This window comes from Temnothorax americanus, unplaced genomic scaffold (assembly GCF_048541705.1).
Source record: "Temnothorax americanus isolate GAGA-0224 unplaced genomic scaffold, ASM4854170v1 Scaffold26, whole genome shotgun sequence".
In the NCBI taxonomy this organism is placed as follows: Eukaryota; Metazoa; Arthropoda; class Insecta; order Hymenoptera; family Formicidae; genus Temnothorax; species Temnothorax americanus.
The window spans coordinates 789,091-810,137 of NW_027509401.1; the positions used below are offsets into that span (position 1 = coordinate 789,091).

The window sequence follows — 21,047 nt, forward strand, 5'->3', positions numbered from 1 at the left end:
GCGTTGTGCCGCGTACGAGAGGGGTAAGGTAGGTCGCGTGACTCGTGACGTCACCGCGCGGGGCGCGCCGAGCCAGAGGACGTTCCGTGCCGTGTTCCGTGTTCCGTCCCTCGCATTCCTCGCATTAGTCGCATGTCGCATTATCTTTCGAGTCGCTGAAACGAGTGCCACGGGAGGATATATGCGCGGTCACCGGTCACTCTTTCGCAGTTGAACGATATGCCACGGCCCGCATATAAATGCTAATGCCACGCAACGTCGTTTTTGTTTTCCGGAGCTAGGTATTTTACTTATACGAGATATACGATGAGAAACGGTTCGCGAATCGCCGCGCGCCGTACGTCTTTCTCTCGCCGAAAAGTGAAATGCGTATTTCGCGAGGAATTAGCCGGCTAGGCCGCGCGGTATCTCGCGGTATCCGTCGCGCGACGCGACGCGACGCGACGCCCGCGCCGCGACGCCCGCGCCGTGGTGCCGCGGGTGTCTAAACCGAACGTATCGAATCTTTCGTACGTATCACCTCGTACTTGCAATGATGTTCGAGTTCTCGTGTGCAGTGACACACAGTGAAAGAATGTTCGGACGAGATATATCGTCTTTCCCGCGACGCTCACCAATGTAAATCTTTTTTTTTTCTCGGGAGACGAAACGGGTGGTTGGCGCCGCGATTCTCCGAGTCTTTCCCGCTTCCCGCCGTAACGTTCGTGCCACTTCGCGTAACGTCGTCGATCGTCGGTGTCGATATCGATCGGATCGTGTCTCTCTCGCTCTCGCTCCGTTGTGAATGTTGTGATTTGTGTGCGATATATGTAGTAAAGCCCGCGTCGAGCGATTAACTCCGGAAGTGCGTAGAGGTAAAGTGTCGCGCGTTACTTCGGTAATTAGCACGCGCGATCGTAATTAGCCTCTCTTTCGCGAGCGTTGCGTCGAACGTACGCGTACGGTTGTGCTAGTGAGAAATGGAGGGACCTGAGACCCTGATCGAGAGGAGGCGGCGCGCGACGTGGCGGAGCAACCCTGTGGTGAATATTATAATATATTTATAATTTATATATTGCTCGCGTTAACTTCACTTCGGAGAATTAATCGTTTAATTTTCTTTTTCCGTTTATTTGTAAATGGCTTGGTTGAACTAATTCGTACAAGTGCACCCGAATAATTTGTACAAGTAATAAAAAGAGAAACTTAATTCATAATTGTTTGTGACTTTGTACGAAAGTTTACGGAAAAGATTTTTCCGCGGAAATAATACCTATATAATCTTTTATTCCCGCGGTATACTTTACCTTTGAAAGACGAAGCGTATTCGTGTGTAATTCATGTAAAATTATTATTTTTTCATGTTAATTGCGTGTCATTCGAGCGCTAATTTGGATTTTGTATTTGTGTGTTGCGATAGTAGGTAATTAAAAAAAATAATATGAAATTTAATAACGAATAAGATATTCGATGCGCGTAACAATTATTTAATCGATTCGATTATTTATATATGTTACAGAAAACATCCACGCGGGAAGGAGTATCTTCGCATCGAGGGACGTTAGCTGACATCTCGAGCAGCCTGAGAGGAGGAGGAGGAGGAGGCCTGGGAGAGGCATCGGGCGCCAGCGGAACAACTTTGCGGTAAATATTATTTTTTATTTTGTGTAATTTAAGAGCAATTTTTTTTGTTTGTTCTTGATGAGCCTATTTATTTTTTACCATAATTTATATAGAAATAATAGTTGAAAAGAAGGAGTAATTTAACATTTTATATAAGAATTGTGTGATTCTTGTAAAGATCATTTTTGGAAAATGTATAATTATTTAAATAAATATTTAATTTTAAATAATGAATAAAAAGTTTGATGCCATAGGAATTATGTTTTAAAACATTGAGTTTTTTTGAACGTCATTTTAATATAAATTTTATATTTATATGTTACAGAATCAACGTAGCGCTACGTGGCAGATATAATTCCGCTGTTGCGCGTCGGTGTCGGTGAGTGACGTAACATATTTATTGAGGTAGAGAACAAATAAAGGTTTAACAATTAAAATGTTTAATCTCTTTAATTTATACTGCTCTTATTTAAGTTTACCAATGGTATTTGTAATAAAATTCGATGCATTCGATTATAATATTAAACAAATAACATTAATAATTAATATAATTTTTAATAAATAATATTTTATTAAGGTATTCTCAATTTTCCGAAAAATATGCGCACATTGTGTACGAAGAAGTTTTCGGAAAATTGAAAATACTTTAATAAAATATAGAGTACTTAATAAAATATTATTTATTAATAATTATATTAATTATTAATGTTATTTGTTTAATATTAGAATTGAATGCATCGAATTTTATTGAATTTATGTGCACGCGCACACACACGCACGCACACATATATATATACTTCCTATTTGTTGATCACGAGATATAAATACCATTGGTAAACTTAAATAAGAGCAGTAAATTAAAAAGATTTTAATTGTTAAACCTTTATCGTATGTATGTACACATACAATATATTAATTGTACGATAAAGAATATTGATATTATCGACTATAGATGCAGCTAGCGTCTCACGCGCATAAACGTGCATGTTTATTGAACTACGTAACGCGTAGCCATGTCCACGAATATTTCTAAAGAGCACGAGAGTAACCGGAGTAACCGGAGTAACCGAAGTAATACGTTGTGTTCGCGCTTCGATCGGTTCTGTCCCAGCGTCCTGGAAATCCCGGAAATCCTTAAAATCCCGAAATCTTGAAACGGTGAGGAAAATTAAACAGTGAAATATGCTATGCTCGTTATAATAAAACACTGGATACGTATTATATTATATGCTCTCAAAATATTTAGCACTTTATACATATTATACATATACGTCCAATGCCCTTAATTCTCTTTTTCTCGCGTTTTTTTAAATGTATTTTACACGCGATCGTGCATATATATAATTAATTTATTGTGACGATCTCTCATTTCTCGTACGTTACGTTTATCGATCACTTGAGTGCCTCGTCGCATTTGTCGTGTGAAAGACTAGCGTCTATTAATTATAGCCTGACGCTTAAGACGAATTAAACAGGATTTATGCGCAACAACGCGCTTATTCGATCTTGTTCTATCTTCTGTATCAGCCGTGTATGTATGTACATACGTGTATAATGCAATATAAGCCTAATCGACGCGTACGTATAGGTTAGACGCGCGCGCGTAAAGTGATGTGTAGAATGTACTATATGTACATATGAGCATGACGGGTTGCCCATTCTTGCAGGCGCGCATGATCGTTCACAGCTGCGTAGGCTTTGGCGCGTCATATGTGTGTGATTATATAATATGCCAAAGCCTATGCAGCTGTGAACGATATCGTGCGCGCCTGCACGAATGGGCAACCTGTCATGCTGACCTAGTGACCTGTATGTCGGTGCGACAACCGGTACGAGACGGCCGAAAGGTTGACCACGCTAAACCGGGCCGTTCCGTGAGTCACGCGTAATACGCGCGCAATGTCTTTTGTACTTGGATGCGCGTGAAGAAAAAGCTGCGGCAAAAATATATAAGTAAAGTGATTTGCGTGAAATTTTACTATATAAAGAGCTTGAAAAACACACACATCGGAGAAGAATTTAAATAAAGTACTATTCGTATATTTCTAGCTATCCAACGTGTGGTACACCGACTTATAAAAAAGATTAAATATACGCATGAACATATGTGTATATATTAGGGGGTGGTCCTTATTTTTCGACTTTTAAATTTATTTTGCGGCACCCCCCGTCAGAATGTTTCCAATTCGCAAAAAGATAATCTCTGCCAAAGCTCAGCTCGATCGGATAACGCCGGAAACCCGTGCCCTCGGATTTTTAAACATTTGAGTTCTCTTGCATTAAACTGTTTATTTCATCAACATTGGTTTTTAAAGCGTATTTTCCACAAAAATCGGTCCCTAAAGCACTTTTCTTTTTTTAACATATGTGTGTCTTGCTTTTCTGCATCGTTTGAGACCTTATACGTTTCATTTGAACAATTAGGTAAATTTTTAATAACTAAAAGATAAAAATAAATAGTTATTGCATTTATTGCTCGATCAGCTGGAAAAAATTATGTATGCATGGGCTACAAAAGTTATAATAGTACGTTTAGAGCCAAAAGAAGAACATAAATTAAAAGATTTCATGTCTTTATTAAGAACAATTAATTTTTTTGTGGCTAACACGTTACTTAATAATATTTATTGCAATAATAAGGTTTTCTTTGTCGAATCAGGGAAGCGGCGCGGCGGTAATTTTTTACAACTCGTAATAAATACTGTTTTTGATCTTCGTTTCTAGTAATTAATTAACTGTAATCCTTCGTTAACTTAACGCCTCTTTCCGCTGTATCGTTAACAACTTTTAATTTGGATACAATTTGAAAACCTTTTTTAAAAGTGTCGTTTTCTGACCAGATTGACGGGTCAGTCTGCATATATAAAAAATCCAGATTAATATTAAATCTGTCGAAAAAATCAGTTGTTTTCGCAGTTATGAAATGTTTAATATCTTTTTATCTAGCACTTCGGGAATATTGTGTGCTTTTATAACTACGCGCTTAACACTTTCATTTGTCGATATTTTTTCTGGAGCTTCAAACATTTACTTTTTCGTATCTGCGGATACTTTCTGATCAAAGAAAACAGCTTCAGGACTTAATTATAAATATTATTAGGTAACGTTAGCCACTAAAAATTGATTGTTTTTAATAAAAACATGAAATCTTTTAATTTTTGTTCTTTTTTTGGCTCCTAACATACTACTATAATTTTTGTAGCCCATACATAATTTTTTCCAGCTGATCAAGCAATAAATGCAATAACTATTTATTTTTATTTTTTAGTTATTAAAAATTTACCCAATTGTTTTTAAATGAGACGTATAAGGTCTCAAACGATGCAGAAAAGCAAGACACGCATGTTGAAAAAAGAAAAGTGCTTCAGGCCGGATTTTTGTGAAAAATACGCTTTAAAAACCAATGTTGATGGAATAAACAGTTTAATACAAGAGAACTCGAGAACTCAAATGTTTAAAAATCCGAGGGTTTGGGTTTACGTTATCCGATCGAGCTGAGTTTTGGCAGGGATTATTTTTTTGCGAATTGGAAACATTATGGGGGGTGCCGCATATGTATGTACGTACGCGACCTGTACCTCTTAATGAAGAGAACTGCATCTTTCGCATCTTGGTTTATTAAAAATTTTTTGGGAAAAAGATTGTAATGTGTAACTTGTAATATTTTTATCGATAAATAAAATATTTTACAATAGCGTATAATTTTACATAAATAAATTTGCGAAATATACGACGCGTCATTGGTTGATGGATAATGTTGGCACCTATATTTTACGTCTCACTTACCAAATACGCGTGATATTTCTTCGTTATGTTAATTTGATGTATCGACATTATTAACAATATTAATCGGAAGTAAATATAATATTATAATACCGATAATAATAGCGAGAAATAATTAATATACACTATATACTTGGAGAATAAATACTAAAAATAATCGCAAGCTCTGGCTTTGTAGAATAGAAACGAACGTTACAGTCGCATAAACGGATACATCTATATAGAACTAATAGATGTAGAATGCCGCATGTTAAAAAAATTCAGAGAATTTTCAAAGGTGCGTAACGTTCATCGTATGTAATTGTTTATCGTCATTGCCGCTAGTTGTAGATACAACTTTAAAATAACGCGCATTAGCGGCAAAAAATAACATTGATAAAACTGCACGAGAGCGTAATTTATAATTTATATAACACATTTAAAAAGGCGACGAAGCTAAAATAAAAAGCGAATCGTTCGTACCGATAAACAGTTGCCGTGCGCTCTGGGTAAAAGAGCACTATATCAAAGAGAGAAAATTACACTTTACATTCCAACTACGTTAGAGCAGATTAGCACTCGGTAAACACTATATCGTTTACAACAGTCTCGCGAAAATATTACAATTGTTTCAACATATGTACGCGTTATTTTAAGAGTCAGGTTCAAGCACATATTGATTGAATACATTGGATTTTAATGTATACAGCGTTCGATTATATATGAAGAAGAAAGAATGAAATGTCGCAAATGCGGAAAAGATCAATTAATTATATCCGCGCCGACACTCGACGATAGAAACGTTGAAAATTACACATATACAAATGCTTATTCAAATAGCTTTTTAGCATAGTGCCAAATGCGGAAAAAGTACTCGTCTTTCCTAAGTAATCTCGCTCTCGCGTACGAATGTATATCGGCGTCCATATTATGTTCTCGCAACCATGAACTTGTGTTTTCCGTGCTGAAACTGAGCGATGCGGTCTCACCTTTGTCCACAGCCTCTGCAATTGGTTCCACGCACGATAGCTCTGCCAAAGGAACAGATTTAATGACGGGTTGAACTTTGTATCTCGAGTTCGGAGGGCGAGTGTGATGTGGTAAAGTAAAACATGAATAACAAGTAGCAAATAATAGAGGCAAAAATAGAAGCAAAAAGAAAAAAATAATAAAAGATGATATAGATTATACCTGATGTCGGTACGATCTTAAAGGGTTCTTCCGATTCCAAATGATCGCTGAATCCGATCTCGTTTCGTGCGAAAATTCTCACGAGATATTCGTGATTCTCTTGCAGGTCTCTAATATTGAGTTTTTGAATGTCCGCGCTAACTCTCCCTACTTCCATCCACATGGTTTTTTTCGCGTCTCTGATAGCGATTTTATAACCCTCTAGAGGGGCACCGCCGTCTGATTCGGGCCTACCCCATTCGATTACCATTGTATTCGCCGCGATCTGCCTCATCTCTAATGGGGCGGTAGGTGGTGACGGAACATCTACAAATGCAATGATTCAAAAAGCATATTGTTGTTAATTAAATAAATTGTGTCACTCTATTTACTATTATGCATATAAGATTATTTCAATCAATATAATAGGATTTATATATAAATTGGCTCACTGGCATGAGTTTTTAGCGTAACCGGCTCGGAATTGGTCGGTATGCTAAGACCTAAACTGTTTTCAGCGAAGATTCTAAAGAGAAATTCGCTTTCCTTTAGGTTCTCTATACAGTATTGATGTGTTGTAGCATCCAAAGTGACAACCTTTGTCCACCTGGCGCCTTTCCCGATTAATGGTCTCTTCTCGATTACGTAGCCTAAAGCGAGAGGAAAATAATAATATTCAATCACCCCGATAGAAATATTTTACTGAAATGCTCTCTCAATTGACCCCATTTCATTGTTATTCCGTAAGTTTCGTGATACCTGACATAAAAGAAAATTTGTTATTACTTTTTAATAATATTCACCTGTTAATTCTGATCCTCCTGTTGTGGACGGTGGTAACCAATTGAGAGTGACGCTTTTGCTTGTGACATTTGTTGCTCGAACGTTTAGGGGGCACGAAGGTGGTGCTAAAGAAAATTAAAGTTATAATTTGCATTTGATACTTGATACACACGTGTCTTGCCATATTAATAGAGTTCATATAAAGTTTTATGTTTTATATACAACTATCGTAGAAAGTACATGAAAGACAATTAAGATACAAGAAATAGGATACAAACAACAAAAAGCAGAAAGAAGAAACTTACTTTTAACGACTATCATTTTGGTTGATGGAAATATGCCTAGTAGCGCGTATATGCTGTTTTCTGTAAGCTTTATTATTTCTAAGCAAAAGCAAAAGCAAAAGCGAACGCGTTAATATAATAAATTAGGCTATATATACCGGGAGAGGCTGAGATATTTGAAGAATAAAATTAGAACTTACTCGGTCGTTTACCGGCTGTAATCGCTTCTTCCGATGTATACGGAGGACCAGTACCGACGCTGTTTTTAGCTGTTATTCGGAAATTGTATGCTGTATCCGTTTTTAGATCGGATATAGTAACATTAGTGATTTCTCCTTTTGTGCTCGCAATCTGAAAAAGATATAGAAACAACGCCATAGATAGAGAAACGATTATCTCATTGTCAGTGGTGTGACACGATCGTGACAATGTGTGTATACTACTAACTCTTTGCCAAGCCTTCTTCGATGTCTCTTTCACTTCAACGATGTATTCTACGATAGGAGTACCGCCATCGTTCTCTGGTGATTCCCATTTTAATGTGAATGATGTTTTTGTCATTCCAAAAACTTGGAGTGGTCCTCTTGGCGGACCTGGGGTTTCTATGTATCAAACCGATCAAACGAGAGGATAAATAATATATTTGATTATTTTGTAAAATTATATTATATTTAATTTCATGTTCTTCTATTTAATTTTAATATATATATATATATATATATATACACTTAAGGTCACAATTTCTTCCTTACCAAATGAAGTCCTTGTTCGAATTGGTTCGGATTCCAAAGGCTCTGAGGGTCCGACCGTGTTTCTAGCGATTATTCTGAATAGATAGTCGACATCCTGCTGCAATTTCTGCGCGCAGAAATTCTCGACTTCTTTGTCCACATCACCTACTTTTGTCCAAACTTTCTTATTCGCTTCGCATTTCTCGATAGTATATCTTTCCAATTCCACACCACCATCATCGATCGGCGGTCGCCATTCTATAGTGACGCGATCTTGTCTAATTTCTTTCGCGATAACTGGTCCCTGGGGTTTGTTCGGTTTATCTACAACACATATTATGAAATATGTATATCACTAATTTTAAATTTATTTCTGAAACTTTCATCATTGATTATTAACCTATGACACAAAGATGACATTCCATTGACGAGCTACCGGCTTCGTTCGATGCTTTCACCGTATAGGCAGCTGTGTCAGCTCTGATAAGTGAAGGAATCGTAATAATAGATTTATTTTCTCTAGTCTCAATGGAAATGCGTTTATCAATTATTTTCTTATTATTTATCGTCCACGTTACTTCCGGTTTTGGGAAACCAGTAAAATAAATCTCGACTTTCCATTTATCGCCCACTGTTAGTCTCTGGTTCCTTAAATTTTCGTCGCAAGTAATCTTTGGAGATTCTTGAATTTTTAATTGACACGACGTTTCCGCCATTCCTGCATCATTCTGGGCTTTAACCGTAAATGTGGCCGAAGACGTCTCGGTGGTTTTCCGAATAGTATATTTAGCCACATGGTTTTCGTATGTAATGTCATTATCTTCGAAAGTCTTGCCGTCTTTCAACCTAGAAAATAATTTTCAACATACGGTTCGATCATAGACACACACAGCAATTGTCTTATTTAGTTGTCATATAATTAGACAAAAAGTGAAAGAACGAAAAATCACCATGTAATACGAGGTGTCGGTACACCACCAATTACGCAAGAAAGTGTGACAATCTCTTCTAATCCAATCACGATGCTCTTGAGTGCTTCAAGAATAGTCGGTGGCTCGGATGCCGATAGCTTGGAAATTCTTAGATACGGCGTATTCGGAGATGCCTCCCCCGATCCAGCTTCGTTAACAGCTGTTACGCGGAAGGTATATTCCTTGTCGGCGATTAAGTTCGTCAATTTATACGTAGTTTCGATTATTGTCTCCGTGATCTTACTCCATCTTGAAATCAAATCATTTTTTTGGTCATAAATCAAATTGTAGGGATATAAGGAAATACGCGTTTTTACACTTTATTCTTAATTCTTTTTTTTTGTTTTGTTTTCTTTAACAAATCCATCAAATTTTACTTACAAAGTTTCTGTCTTTTCGCGATATTCTAAAATGTATTCTATGATCGAAGAATGTCCATCCGAATCTGGTTTCTTCCAATGAAGCGTAATGCTATTATCGGTTATTTCAAGAGGTTCCGGAATTCCTGGTGCTTCGGGTACCTCTGTGTGATGTGTATATATATATATATATATTTATTTATTTTTATTATTGTACCTCTTTTGATTATTTTGAATAAAATCGAGGATTCTCTCCGAAAATTGTTCCGATATTAATATATCTATACGTATATAAATACGTAAATACTTACGCACAACGATAACGTTGATTTCTATACTGTCCTCTCCATGAGGATTAGTTAATTTTAGATTATAATCACCAAAATCTTTCTCTTGTACATCCCTGATCGTTAAAACGGCTGAACATTCATCGATGGATGGAATAAATCGTTTTGACTTTTTAAGAACACGGCCGTTGACGGTCCATTCGTCAATTGGAATTGGCTTAGCCGTGAATTTAACAACGATGTCAATGTCATCGCCTTTCATCGTTTTATATTTTTTGAGCGTATCAGGATAAATTCTAGGTGATGTTTCGATAACTGCAACAATGGACACGTTTATGTAAAATAATATCCATAGAAAGACCAGAAAATTAAAACGTTGATAAGATTAATACGATCCAGATGTGTATCATCTATGCATACATACATACATACATACATACATATATATATAGGATATACAATATCTATATATATATATATGTAAATATATATAGATGATGCACTTATTTTAAGCTATTTGCATGCTTAAGGAAGTCGCGATACGCAGTCTTATAAAATTTACCTTCAATTTTTAATCTGGATGATGTCTTCACATTGGCAACCATGGCAGTATATTCAGCAATATCTTCGGTCGTGCACTTTCTAACGATGAGTTTTTTTATATTTCCTTCGTCGATAATATTGTATTTCGACGATCGTGCACAATCGATTGTCTCACTTTTCCTACACAAATTCCACATAAATAATTATGTATACATATACACATTTGTTTCAATTTTATCGATCGTAATTATCAAAGAAATTCAAATTTTTAAATATATTTTTATATCTGCGATAAAATTCAACTTACCTTAACCATGTTACTGATACATCGGCACGTGATAATTCAATAAGAAAAGTTGCATCGGTGTTGATCGGTACTAAAGTAACATCTGGCAATTTTTTTATAAAATCAACTTCGGGTTCTTCGACCGTCAGTCTAGCTGACGAAGTTTGGTCGCCAACTTGACAGGAATAGATTCCTGCATCTTCTACTTCGGTGTCGTAGATCTTCAATTTCTGTCTCTTGCCATCGATCGACAATCGCACGTGCTCAGAAAATTGCAATTCTTGTCGGTCTTTGAACCAGCGTACCAGAGCGTCACCTTTCGTTAACTCTATGTCAAAAGTCGCTTTCTCCCCTCTGGCTATAATTATATCTTGCATCTTAATAATGATCTCCGGTGGTAATTCGACGACTGTAACTTCCGCTGTACACTCTTGATCCGGAAGAGCGCATGTGTATTCGCCTTCGTCGTGAACCGATGCGCTTCTGATAAAAAGTTTTCTTACGGTACCATCTTTCACGAATTCTAGCTTCTCCTTGCTCGGTGTTAATAATTCGCCGTCTTTTCGCCATGTAACATCGGCCGTTTGAGATGTGATCTCAACTTCCAGAATTGCCACATCGCGTTCTTTTACCTCAAAGTCCTGCAGTTTCTTGACAAATTCCGGCTTGGTGGCCTTAACGATAACGTTGCTGGATGTCATTTGGTTCTTGACGGTACACTTGTATGTTCCCGCGTCGGAAAGGCCACTCTTCTTAATAAGCAACTTGTGTAGACGTCCTTCCTGGATTACCTCGCGATGATCCATCCCGCTGACTTCCTCGTCATTATGCCACCATATCGTGGAAACAGTATGGGATGTCTCGCAGCTCAGTTCCAGAGTTTTATACTCATCGACTATGATTTCATTTTGCAAATTCCTCGTAAAAGAAACTTTGGCAACATCTACCGTGACTTTTGCTCCATGAGAAGCTTTTCCGACCGGATTACTAGCGACACATTTATAATCTCCAGCATCTACTTCGGAATCCGCATTTTTAATTTCGAGCTGGATATTTTCGCCGTCATAACTTTCTATGATATTGGCCGATTTATCAAGCGGTTTGTTATTTCTAAGCCAAGTAACTTCGGGAACGGGATTTCCAGTGACTTTGGCAACTAACTTAAATGTACTTTTTTCCGGAACGATTATCTCTTGGAAACGTTTGGTGAACAATGGTGGTTCTGGGGCGCCACTTGGCACTTCTAAATTTCATAAATATAACAAAACCATTACTACAATAAATCTATTTTACATGCAAAATTATAATTTTATATTGGACAATTATATATATATAGCAGCGTAGCAATAATGAATATGCATCATACCCTTAACAAATGAAACATGCTTGTCGTTCGTACAATGTTGAAAGTTAATGTTGATCTGTGATATGGAGTTAACTGAAAGCACATTAATAGAAAAGCGTTTCGTAAAATTATAATATCCGATAACAAGTCGAGATGGTTTGTCGCTTAAGAAGATATTAAAATAAAATACATTTTATTTTTTTTTAGTTTGTATTTTATTATATTACGTTATTAATATCAATTAGTTTTACTACCGATCTACCGATAGCAGATGTCAATTGTCGATTGATTCTCGAACAGGCAAATAAACACAATTAATTACCGTTTATGAAAAGACAAAAAACGAGAAAACAAAACGAGACTAAAGCAAAAGAGAAGCGTTAATTAAGAGATGTCGCAAAGCGATTAAAAAAATATTTAATCTTACTCTCAACGGTCAATGTAGCTCGAGTCTCGGCTTTGCCCATATCATTGATAGCTGTGACCGAATATTCCCCACTATCTGCTAGTTGAGGTTGGATTAAGTTTAATGTATTAACATGTCCATCTTGCTTTAATTGCAAACCTTTTATCGGCTTCCCGTCTTTATACCAAATTATTTTCGGTGATGGATTACCGACTATATGAGTCGATAAAACAACTGTCTCACCTTCTTTGACTATATGAGATTTTAACGGTTCTAAAATTTCAGGTGGTTCGCTCTTTCCAGTTTTCACCTGTTTTATCAGAAAATGTATTAATAATGTTATGTAATGTGTAAAGTTGAATTTATAAACATAAGGTTTGTTCGTTTTCGTTGCACTTCTGAATTAGTGCAATAAGTTAGAATGAAACAAATGTATTTTCTTTCATTCTAAACTTATTGCACTAGTTCAGAAGTGCAGTGAAAACAAACAGGCCTATAGCTTCCTGTTGTCGACCAACCTTTACAGGAATATCGATAGTGGCTTCGCCTTCTCTATTTTTAGCAATAATCTTGTATCTTCCCTCCTGCCTCTTTTGAATTTTAGTGAATTTTACAACGCTGCAGTACATATGCATGTCGCTTTCGGTTGCAACTACAATGTTCTGTTGGCTAGCTACCGGTGCGTCTTTATGATACCATGTTATTTCTGGTTCTGGTACAGCGACTAATCGACACTCCAGTATTACATCGTCACCTTCATTCACATATTTCGCTTTTGGTTTTCGAGAAAATGTAGGTGGTATACCCTCTAATATATCCGCAAGAGATGATTCTCTAAACAATATAATAGTAATAATGATTAAGAACAATTAGAATGATATATAATACGATACAACATATCTAACGCAAAAGTTATAAAAATTATGACAAGTTTTTGTCATAATCAGACAAGTCAGTATTAATTATGTGTATATAATTGGAGGGGTAAAAGTGGTGTAAGTCAAATTTTTAAAAATATTGACTTGTATGCATAGATACAATATATGATGCAATCTATACAATATATAAATTGTATCTATGCACACGAGTTAATATTTTTAAAAATGTGACTTACATCACTATGGCTTTTATCTCTCCAATTAATACTGTGCTTGTTTTACAAACTGTTATAATATCAAAGTGTATATTTAAAATATCTAATACCTAACATCTAAGTGTATTGAAAAAGTGATTGATGATTCTGATCAATTAAAGTAACTTATTCGAGAGAGAGAGAGAGAGACAGAGAGAGAGTGTGTATGTGTGTGTGTAAGAAATGCGTACCTCGAAAGACTTTTTCTCGACAGACCAGTAACATCCGATCCGTGATCTGACAAAGGAGCTTCAACGATAAGTTCAGTGGTACTGGATGCAAATCCTGCAGCATTTTTCGCAACGCAGGTAAAAGTACCGGCATCTTCGGGAAAGACTTCTTTGATTATCAAGGTAGCAACGTTATCCTCGTCATAATACATTTGAAAATCAGTAGATGGCTTGATAATAGCGGTCTGGCGGAACCAAGTTATTTGTGGTCTTGGCGTGCCTTCTACTTGACATTCAAATTGAACGGTGTAACCATCTAACGTATGAATTGGTTGTAATTTTTCAATAAATCTTGGTGCTGAAGCTTTTTCTCCAGGGGCCGGCTCTGAGAAAATATAAACACATGATATCAAGAAAATATATATACATGTGATATGGTTTACAAGCTTTACGCTAAATTTCAAATAGCAAGCGCATGTTATGAAAGCAATGTGTTGTATATAATAAACTTCATATATATATCGCATTGTTTTATTTCTCAGTTTTATAGATAAATACTTACTCTCAAAGATTGGCAATTTATCAATCTTTTCATGCAATTTTCGTTGTAAATAAATAGTGTAATGTGCCTCATCTAATAAATATTGCGCTGGTACCCAACCCTTTTCTTCGGTCAAGTGTTTCTTTACAAACCACCAATCCTGATTAGTATGATCTATGAAAAGTAAATTTCAATCAGAAATATTTTATGTATTAATTGAGTATGTGTTATGATGAATGTGACAGTAAGATTTTATGAAGTAGAGATCGTACCGATGATATAAACTTTCTCTCCTTCTACTAAATTAATAGCTTCTTCTGTTTCGGCAATATAAGAACAAATTGAATACATTGTATCACCTTCACGAACCACATATTCAAGTTCGTCGACTGAAAAAGGCATTATTAAGTTATTTAAAATGGAATATAAAAAATGTTATTAAATTTTATATTATGTTATATGCAAATAGATATTACGCAAACCTTCTTCGGATATTTCCTCTTCTTTAGTGATACTGAGGGAAGCTTCTTCTGCAATATATTATACATAAATATTAAACAAATATCGATTATAATGCAGTTGCTTATAATTATAATACAATCATAATATAGCGTAAGAGCTTTTAGGCGGATACAGTATATTTATATAGGCAGAATCCATTTGCTCATGTGTGTGAGTCTGTACTATTTTGTTTTGAATGTAGATCTTTTTACATTACTTATGTAAATAAATCGCTTGTTATTGTGTTAAAAAATATAATGCAACGACTACTACCGATATGCTTTTCATACGCAGCGGATTAACGAAAGAGTTAAAGATAATAGGCAGAAATTTTCTTTTTTTTTTCTAAAAGGAAATGCAGCAATTGGGGAAAGGAAAGGAAAAGTAAAGCACGAGAGTAAAGCATATACACTCATTGCCAAAAAGGTTAAAATAATTATTAAAGTACATTAATTATTATTATAAGTAAAAGCGTATTCTATTAATTTAATTTTACATGCTAAGGCATAATTAGGCATGAACGTATGTAGCCAGCTTCGAACCTTCTTCGAATGTGGAAATACGTCTCTTGCTCTTCAACTTCAGCGCCAAAGATTCAGCATCGGTTTCCTCGTATGAATATTTTCTATCACGTTTTAATTGCAATTTAACATCATCTTCTTCAATTTCTTCTACAGTATATGGAGTTTTTTGTTTCTTTTTCTTTCGTCTCAGTGGTATATTCATTTCGTCAATGTCGAGTTCTTCGATACTATATTCTTCTTTACCTTCTTCTTCCGATTCATCGATGATCTCTTCGATAATTGGGCCGGAATCATTTTCGATTTCTTGAATGATTTTGATCGTCTCTTCTCCAGTCTCTTCAGAATATGTAAGCGGCCGTTTTTTTGGTTTCAAGCGTACTTTACCGGACATAGAAATATCTTCTTCTTCATATGTATTTAGTGAAATTTTAAATTCCTGTTCTACATCTTCTTTTGTCTTTGTAGAACGAGGTCTAAATGTTACATTCTCCACTTCAGTAACTTCTTTGATATCCAGTCTAGATTTTTTCTTTGGTCGTAATTTACGTAAAGTAACGTCTTCATAAATTTCTTCAATTGGTTTCGGTGCTTTTTTCGGAGGTTTGCGTTTCAAAGTAAATTCTTCAATTACTTCTTCAGGTTGTTCAATAACCTCGATTTTTCGAATAGGTAGTTTTTCCGTAATTACATTTTCGATTATTGGCGCTCGCTTTTGTTCCTTCAACAATACATCTGCGGATGCTTCTATAATTTCTTCTACTTTCTTATCTTCTACAGGTTTTGCAATAGTTACCTCCGATATTTCTTCCGTTTCAATTGTCTTTTTTCTTGACTTAGGTTTCAAAGTAACTTCTTCAATGACATCTTCTTTCATCTCCTTTTCTACAATAGGTTTCTTAATTGTAACTTTATCCGCGACTTCTTTCTTAAGAATCTCTTTTTTCGGCTTCTTTAGTACCACTTTTTCAGATATTTCTTCTGGCATTTGTTCTTTCTTCTTCGGAATGGGTTTCTTTACGGTGATTTCAGCAGCAAGTTCCTCGGTTTTTTCTGTAATCGGTTTTTTCTTGGATTTTGTTTTCAATGTAACTTCTTCGGTGACTTCTTTTACGTCTTCTTTTCTTTCCTCGATAACCGGTTTTTTAATCGTCACTTCGTCGGCGATTTCTTCGTTGGGAGACTTTGCTTTCGGTCTCTTCAGTACCACTTTTTCAGAGATTTCTTCTGGCACTTGTTCTTCCTCCTTCGAAACGGGTCTCTTTACGGTGATTTCATCAGCAAGTTCCTCGGTAATCGACTTTTTCTTTGGTTTTTTCTTTAATGTAACTTCTTCGGTGACTTCTTTTACGTCTTCTTTTCTTTCCTCGATAATCGGCTTTTTAATCGTCACTTTGTCGACTTCTTCCTTGGGAGACTTTTCTTTCGGTTTCTTCAGTACCACTTTTTCAGAGATTTCTTCTGGCACTTGTTCTTCCTCCTTCGGAACGGGTTTCTTTACGGTGATTTCATCAGCAAGTTCCTCGGTAATCGACTTTTTCTTTGGTTTTTTCTTTAATGTAACTTCTTCGGTGACTTCTTTTACGTCTTCTTTTCTTTCCTCGATAACCGGTTTTTTAATCGTCACTTCGTCGGCGATTTCTTCGTTGGGAGACTTTGCTTTCGGTCTCTTCAGTACCATTTTTTGAGAGATTTCTTCTGGCACTTGTTCTTCCTCCTTCGGAACGGGTCTCTTTACGGTGATTTCATCAGCAAGTTCCTCGGTAATCGACTTTTTCTTTGGTTTTTTCTTTAATGTAACTTCTTCGGTGACTTCTTTTACGTCTTCTTTTCTTTCCTCGATAATCGGCTTTTTAATCGTTACTTTGTCGACTTCTTCCTTGGGAGACTTTTCTTTCGGTTTCTGCAGTACCACTTTTTCAGAGATTTGTTCTGGCACTTGTTCTTCCTCCTTTGGAACGGGTCTCTTTACGGTGATTTCAGTAGCAGATTCTTCGGTAACGGGCTTCTTTGGTTTCTTCTTTAACGTAACCTCTTGGTTGACTTCTTTTACATCTTCCGTTTTTTCCTCGATAATCGGTTTTTTAATTGTCACTTCTTCAGCGACTTCCTTAAGGGAATCTTTTTTTGGTTTCTTTAATGCCACTTTCTCGGAGATTTCTTCTGGTATATGTTCTTTCTCCTCTGGAATGGGTTTCTTTACAGTGATCTCAGCAGCGGGTTCCTCGGTAACGGGCTTTTTCTTCAGTTTTTTCTTTAATGTAACTTCTTCAGTGATTTCTTTTACATCTTCCGTTTTTTCCTCGATAATCGGTTTCTTAATTGTCACTTCTTCAGCGACCTCTTCCTTAAGAAAATCTTTTTCCGGTTTCTTTAATACCACTTTTTCGGAGATTTCTTCTGGTATATCTTTCTTCTCTGGAAAGGGTTTCTTTACGATGATTTCGGCAGCAGGTTCCTCGGTAATCGACTTTTTCTTTGGTTTCTTCTTCAATGTAACTTCTTCAGTTACTTCTTTTACATCTTCTTTTCGCTCCTTAATAATCTGTTTTGTGATTGTTACCTCATCTTCCACATTTTCTTCAACAAATTCCATTGGTGTTTTTAATAACACTTCTTGAGAAACATCCAGTATATCTTGCTTCTTTTCCGGTTCTGATTTCTTTCTTGGTCTTTTTACAATTAGTTCTTCTGTTGGCATCTCTTGCTTCTTTTCAACAGGCTCTTTTAAAGTGATATGCTCACTACTGTCTTGCGGCTTTATTTCTTTTTCCTTCATCTTTTTTGGTTTTATCTTCTGTTTTACTGTATATTCATCAGTAATTTCTTTTGGCATCGTTGGGATAATGTCTTTTTTTTTAGTTGGATATTCTTCTGTGCCTTCTTTTTCGGGTTTCGTTTTCTTCCAGCCTTTTAAAGTTATTGTTGCGGGCTCATCTTCTGGTTTTTCTGAAGTTGGTATTCGAAATTTGACCTCGGGTTCTTCTTCGGGCTCCTGTGGTTTTGGTATACCCTTTACTAGAGGAATTTGCTCGATATCTTGTTCAGGTTTCTTTTTCTTTGATGGTTTATATGGTTTTGAGACAGGTTCAATTTCCGGCTTCTTGGTTATTTCGAATTCTTCAGGTATATATTTTTCAATTTCTGGGCTATCAAATTCTATCGGTTTAAATTCATCAGATGTATAGGTTTCTTCAGGTTTCCCTTCTTTTTTCTGAGGCATATCTTCTAGAGATTTTTCTTTTTTAGGTTTTTGTTTACTTTTTATTACTTGTTCAAGTTCTTTTATCGGTATTTTCTTTAGTTTAACATTTTCCGGTACAATTTTATCTTCTTGTTTTATTTCACCTTTTCCAATAATGAGCTTTTGTGGTTCTTCGAGCGTTTTCTGAGACTTTTTGGGTGTGCGTTCATATATAGATTTATCTTCTATTTGCTCTAAAGGAACTTTCTTTAATTCTTCGAACTCTTTATCTAATTTTTCTAATTCAATTAAGTCTTTCTCTGATATTTTAGGCTTTTTGTACTTTTTCTTTATAATTTGTAATGCTTCTTCTGTGTTTCTAGATAAAATGCCGGCTTGTGCTGGATTCTTTTCCATGTACGTAATTTTTGGCATCTGTAATTCTGCCGGATAGTCATTGATAAATGTAATTCTACTTCGTAACATGATTTTAGGGAATATTGGTTCAGTTATTTCCTTTTTCTTAACAACTGTTACTTTTTTCAGTTTAATTGCACCGAATTGAATTGTTTCTTGGATTGGTTCAACATATTTTAATTTTGTAGGTTTGATTTCTTTTCTTTCAATTTTCTGTCGAACCAATTTTTGCACAGATTCAGGCAATGTTTTCTTTTCTTTCTTCTTTTTTGTTGGTTCCCATTCAATTTTTTCAGGCATTGGCTCTAATACAGGTCTTTCGTACTCGGGTTCTACCCATTCTTCTATATCCGTCTTGACGGGTTTTTTCTTTTTCTTTATGACTTTTTTGTCTTTTATTTTCTCGATAGATTTAAGTTTCTCTTCTACAGTGGACACAATTTCTTCTGTCGGTTTTTCAAATTCCTTTATTTCTTCGGGGTGTATTACTTTTTCTTCCTTTAATTTGTCTTTAGGTTTTTTCTTTCTTAAAGTCTCTTCCACTTTAGCTTCTGGAATTACTTCTGCCACTTCTTTTGTAGTTTTTAGGGCAACTTTATCTTTTTTTGTTTGTTCCATTTTAGGCTTGACAGATATTATTTCTTCCACCATTTTTTCTTTCTCTTGAATTATATTTTCTTTTTTTATAGAAGTTAATTTTTTCTCTTGTTTTTCCTTAACATCAATTTTAGGTTTTGTTTCTTCCTTTTCTGTTATTTTATCATCTGCTACAGCAAGAGTAACTTCAGTAACTTCAATAGTTTCTATTGGCGCTACATTCACTTCAGCTTCTTTCTCAACGATTGTTTTTTCGACAACAAATTCTTTAGGTCTTATTTCTGTGGCTACTTCCAAAATTTCGACACTTTCTTTTAAAAGTATATCTTTTTTAGCTTTCTCCTTTGTGGGTTTTTTCATTTTTATATCTTCTATTGTTTCTTCTGGCTGGTCTTCCTTCATTTCTCTAGCTTTCTTCTTAACAAGTGGCATTTTCTTTACGATTACTTCTTCTACTCCAACTTGTGACTTCTCCTCTTTGACTGGCAATATCCTTTCTTTTATTGGTTTTATCTTTTCAAGAAAATTCTCAGTGGAAGTGTCTGAAATTATTTCAGTAACTTGGAGTCCTTCTTTTGTTATGATAGTCAATTTTATTTCTTCTTCTTTCGGTTTTTTATTTAGTATTTCCTTAGTAGTCTCGATAGTAATTTCTTCCTGAACAGGAATCGTGTTTGTTTCTTCCGGTAAAGTTTTCTTAAATGTGCTTTCTTCTTTTTTAATTTCGCGCACTGCAGCTTTTTGGGGTGTAGCTTTATCTTCTGTGAATTTTGTAATAGATGATTTAGTTAAGATTTGCGTAATTTCGATACCCTCTTTAGGAGAAAATATAGTTTGAGCTTGTTCCATTTCTGGTTTTTCTAAAACAATTTCTTCAAGAATTTCTTCCGGCACGTTATCTTCATGAGATTTTATCTTCTTTCTTTTTATTCTCTTTTTTATTGGTGTTTCAATAATTTTTGTTGTAGGTGTTTCGACAGTTTTTATTATTTCTTCCTCAACATTTACTTCTTTCTCAGGTAATTTAACTGCTGATGTCTGTATATCTATTTCTGTAATCATAACACTTTCTTCTCTATCTTCCACGACAGGTTTAGCCTTCTCTTTCTTTGGCATGTCCGTTCGGATTTCTTCAATAACTTCCTCAAGAACATCTGCAGTTTCCATTACATGTATCTTTTCCTTAATTATTTCGGCTGATAGTTTGACTATTTCCTTTGGTTTTACAGTTAACTCCTCGATTGCCTCGATACGTTCATCCTTCTTCTTTGGTATTTTTTTTGTCTTTGTGACTTTCTCTTTTTCAAGTGGTGTTTCCTTGACATCAATTTCCATAATTTTAACCGAGTCTTTTTTATCTACAAAAAGTTGAGCCTTTTGAAGTTCTGCTTCTTTTATTACAATTTCTTCTATAGTTTCCTCAGGTATTCTATTAATTGGTGTTTCTTGCTGTAA

General features: G+C 35.5%; 1 protein-coding gene across 6 annotated transcripts in view; it reads right to left on the reverse strand.

Moving 5' to 3' along the window:
- Positions 1-5,201: 5,201 nt before the first annotated feature.
- Positions 5,202-21,047, reverse strand: part of Sls (sallimus) — a 77,937-nt gene continuing 62,091 nt past the window's right edge. For 4 of the 6 annotated variants that reach the window (XM_077409422.1, XM_077409425.1, XM_077409426.1 and 1 more), the window contains 20 exons: positions 15,416-21,041; positions 14,855-14,902; positions 14,645-14,761; positions 14,394-14,546; positions 13,853-14,216; positions 13,048-13,363; positions 12,551-12,839; positions 10,800-12,021; positions 10,512-10,672; positions 9,974-10,264; positions 9,685-9,826; positions 9,283-9,552; positions 8,733-9,178; positions 8,354-8,656; positions 8,049-8,203; positions 7,802-7,952; positions 7,338-7,442; positions 6,987-7,184; positions 6,556-6,861; positions 5,202-6,395 (listed from right to left, as the gene is read on the reverse strand). In XM_077409422.1, the coding sequence (XP_077265548.1) occupies positions 6,193-6,395; positions 6,556-6,861; positions 6,987-7,184; positions 7,338-7,442; positions 7,802-7,952; positions 8,049-8,203; positions 8,354-8,656; positions 8,733-9,178; positions 9,283-9,552; positions 9,685-9,826; positions 9,974-10,264; positions 10,512-10,672; positions 10,800-12,021; positions 12,551-12,839; positions 13,048-13,363; positions 13,853-14,216; positions 14,394-14,546; positions 14,645-14,761; positions 14,855-14,902; positions 15,416-21,041 (10,866 nt within the window). In that variant the 3' untranslated portion in view covers positions 5,202-6,192. Of the gene's footprint in view, positions 6,396-6,555; positions 6,862-6,986; positions 7,185-7,337; positions 7,443-7,622; positions 7,701-7,801; positions 7,953-8,048; positions 8,204-8,353; positions 8,657-8,732; positions 9,179-9,282; positions 9,553-9,684; positions 9,827-9,973; positions 10,265-10,511; positions 10,673-10,799; positions 12,022-12,550; positions 12,840-13,047; positions 13,364-13,852; positions 14,217-14,393; positions 14,547-14,644; positions 14,762-14,854; positions 14,903-15,415; positions 21,042-21,047 lie in introns of all 6 variants that reach the window. The other 2 variants (XM_077409430.1, XM_077409423.1) reach the window with 2 other exon arrangements.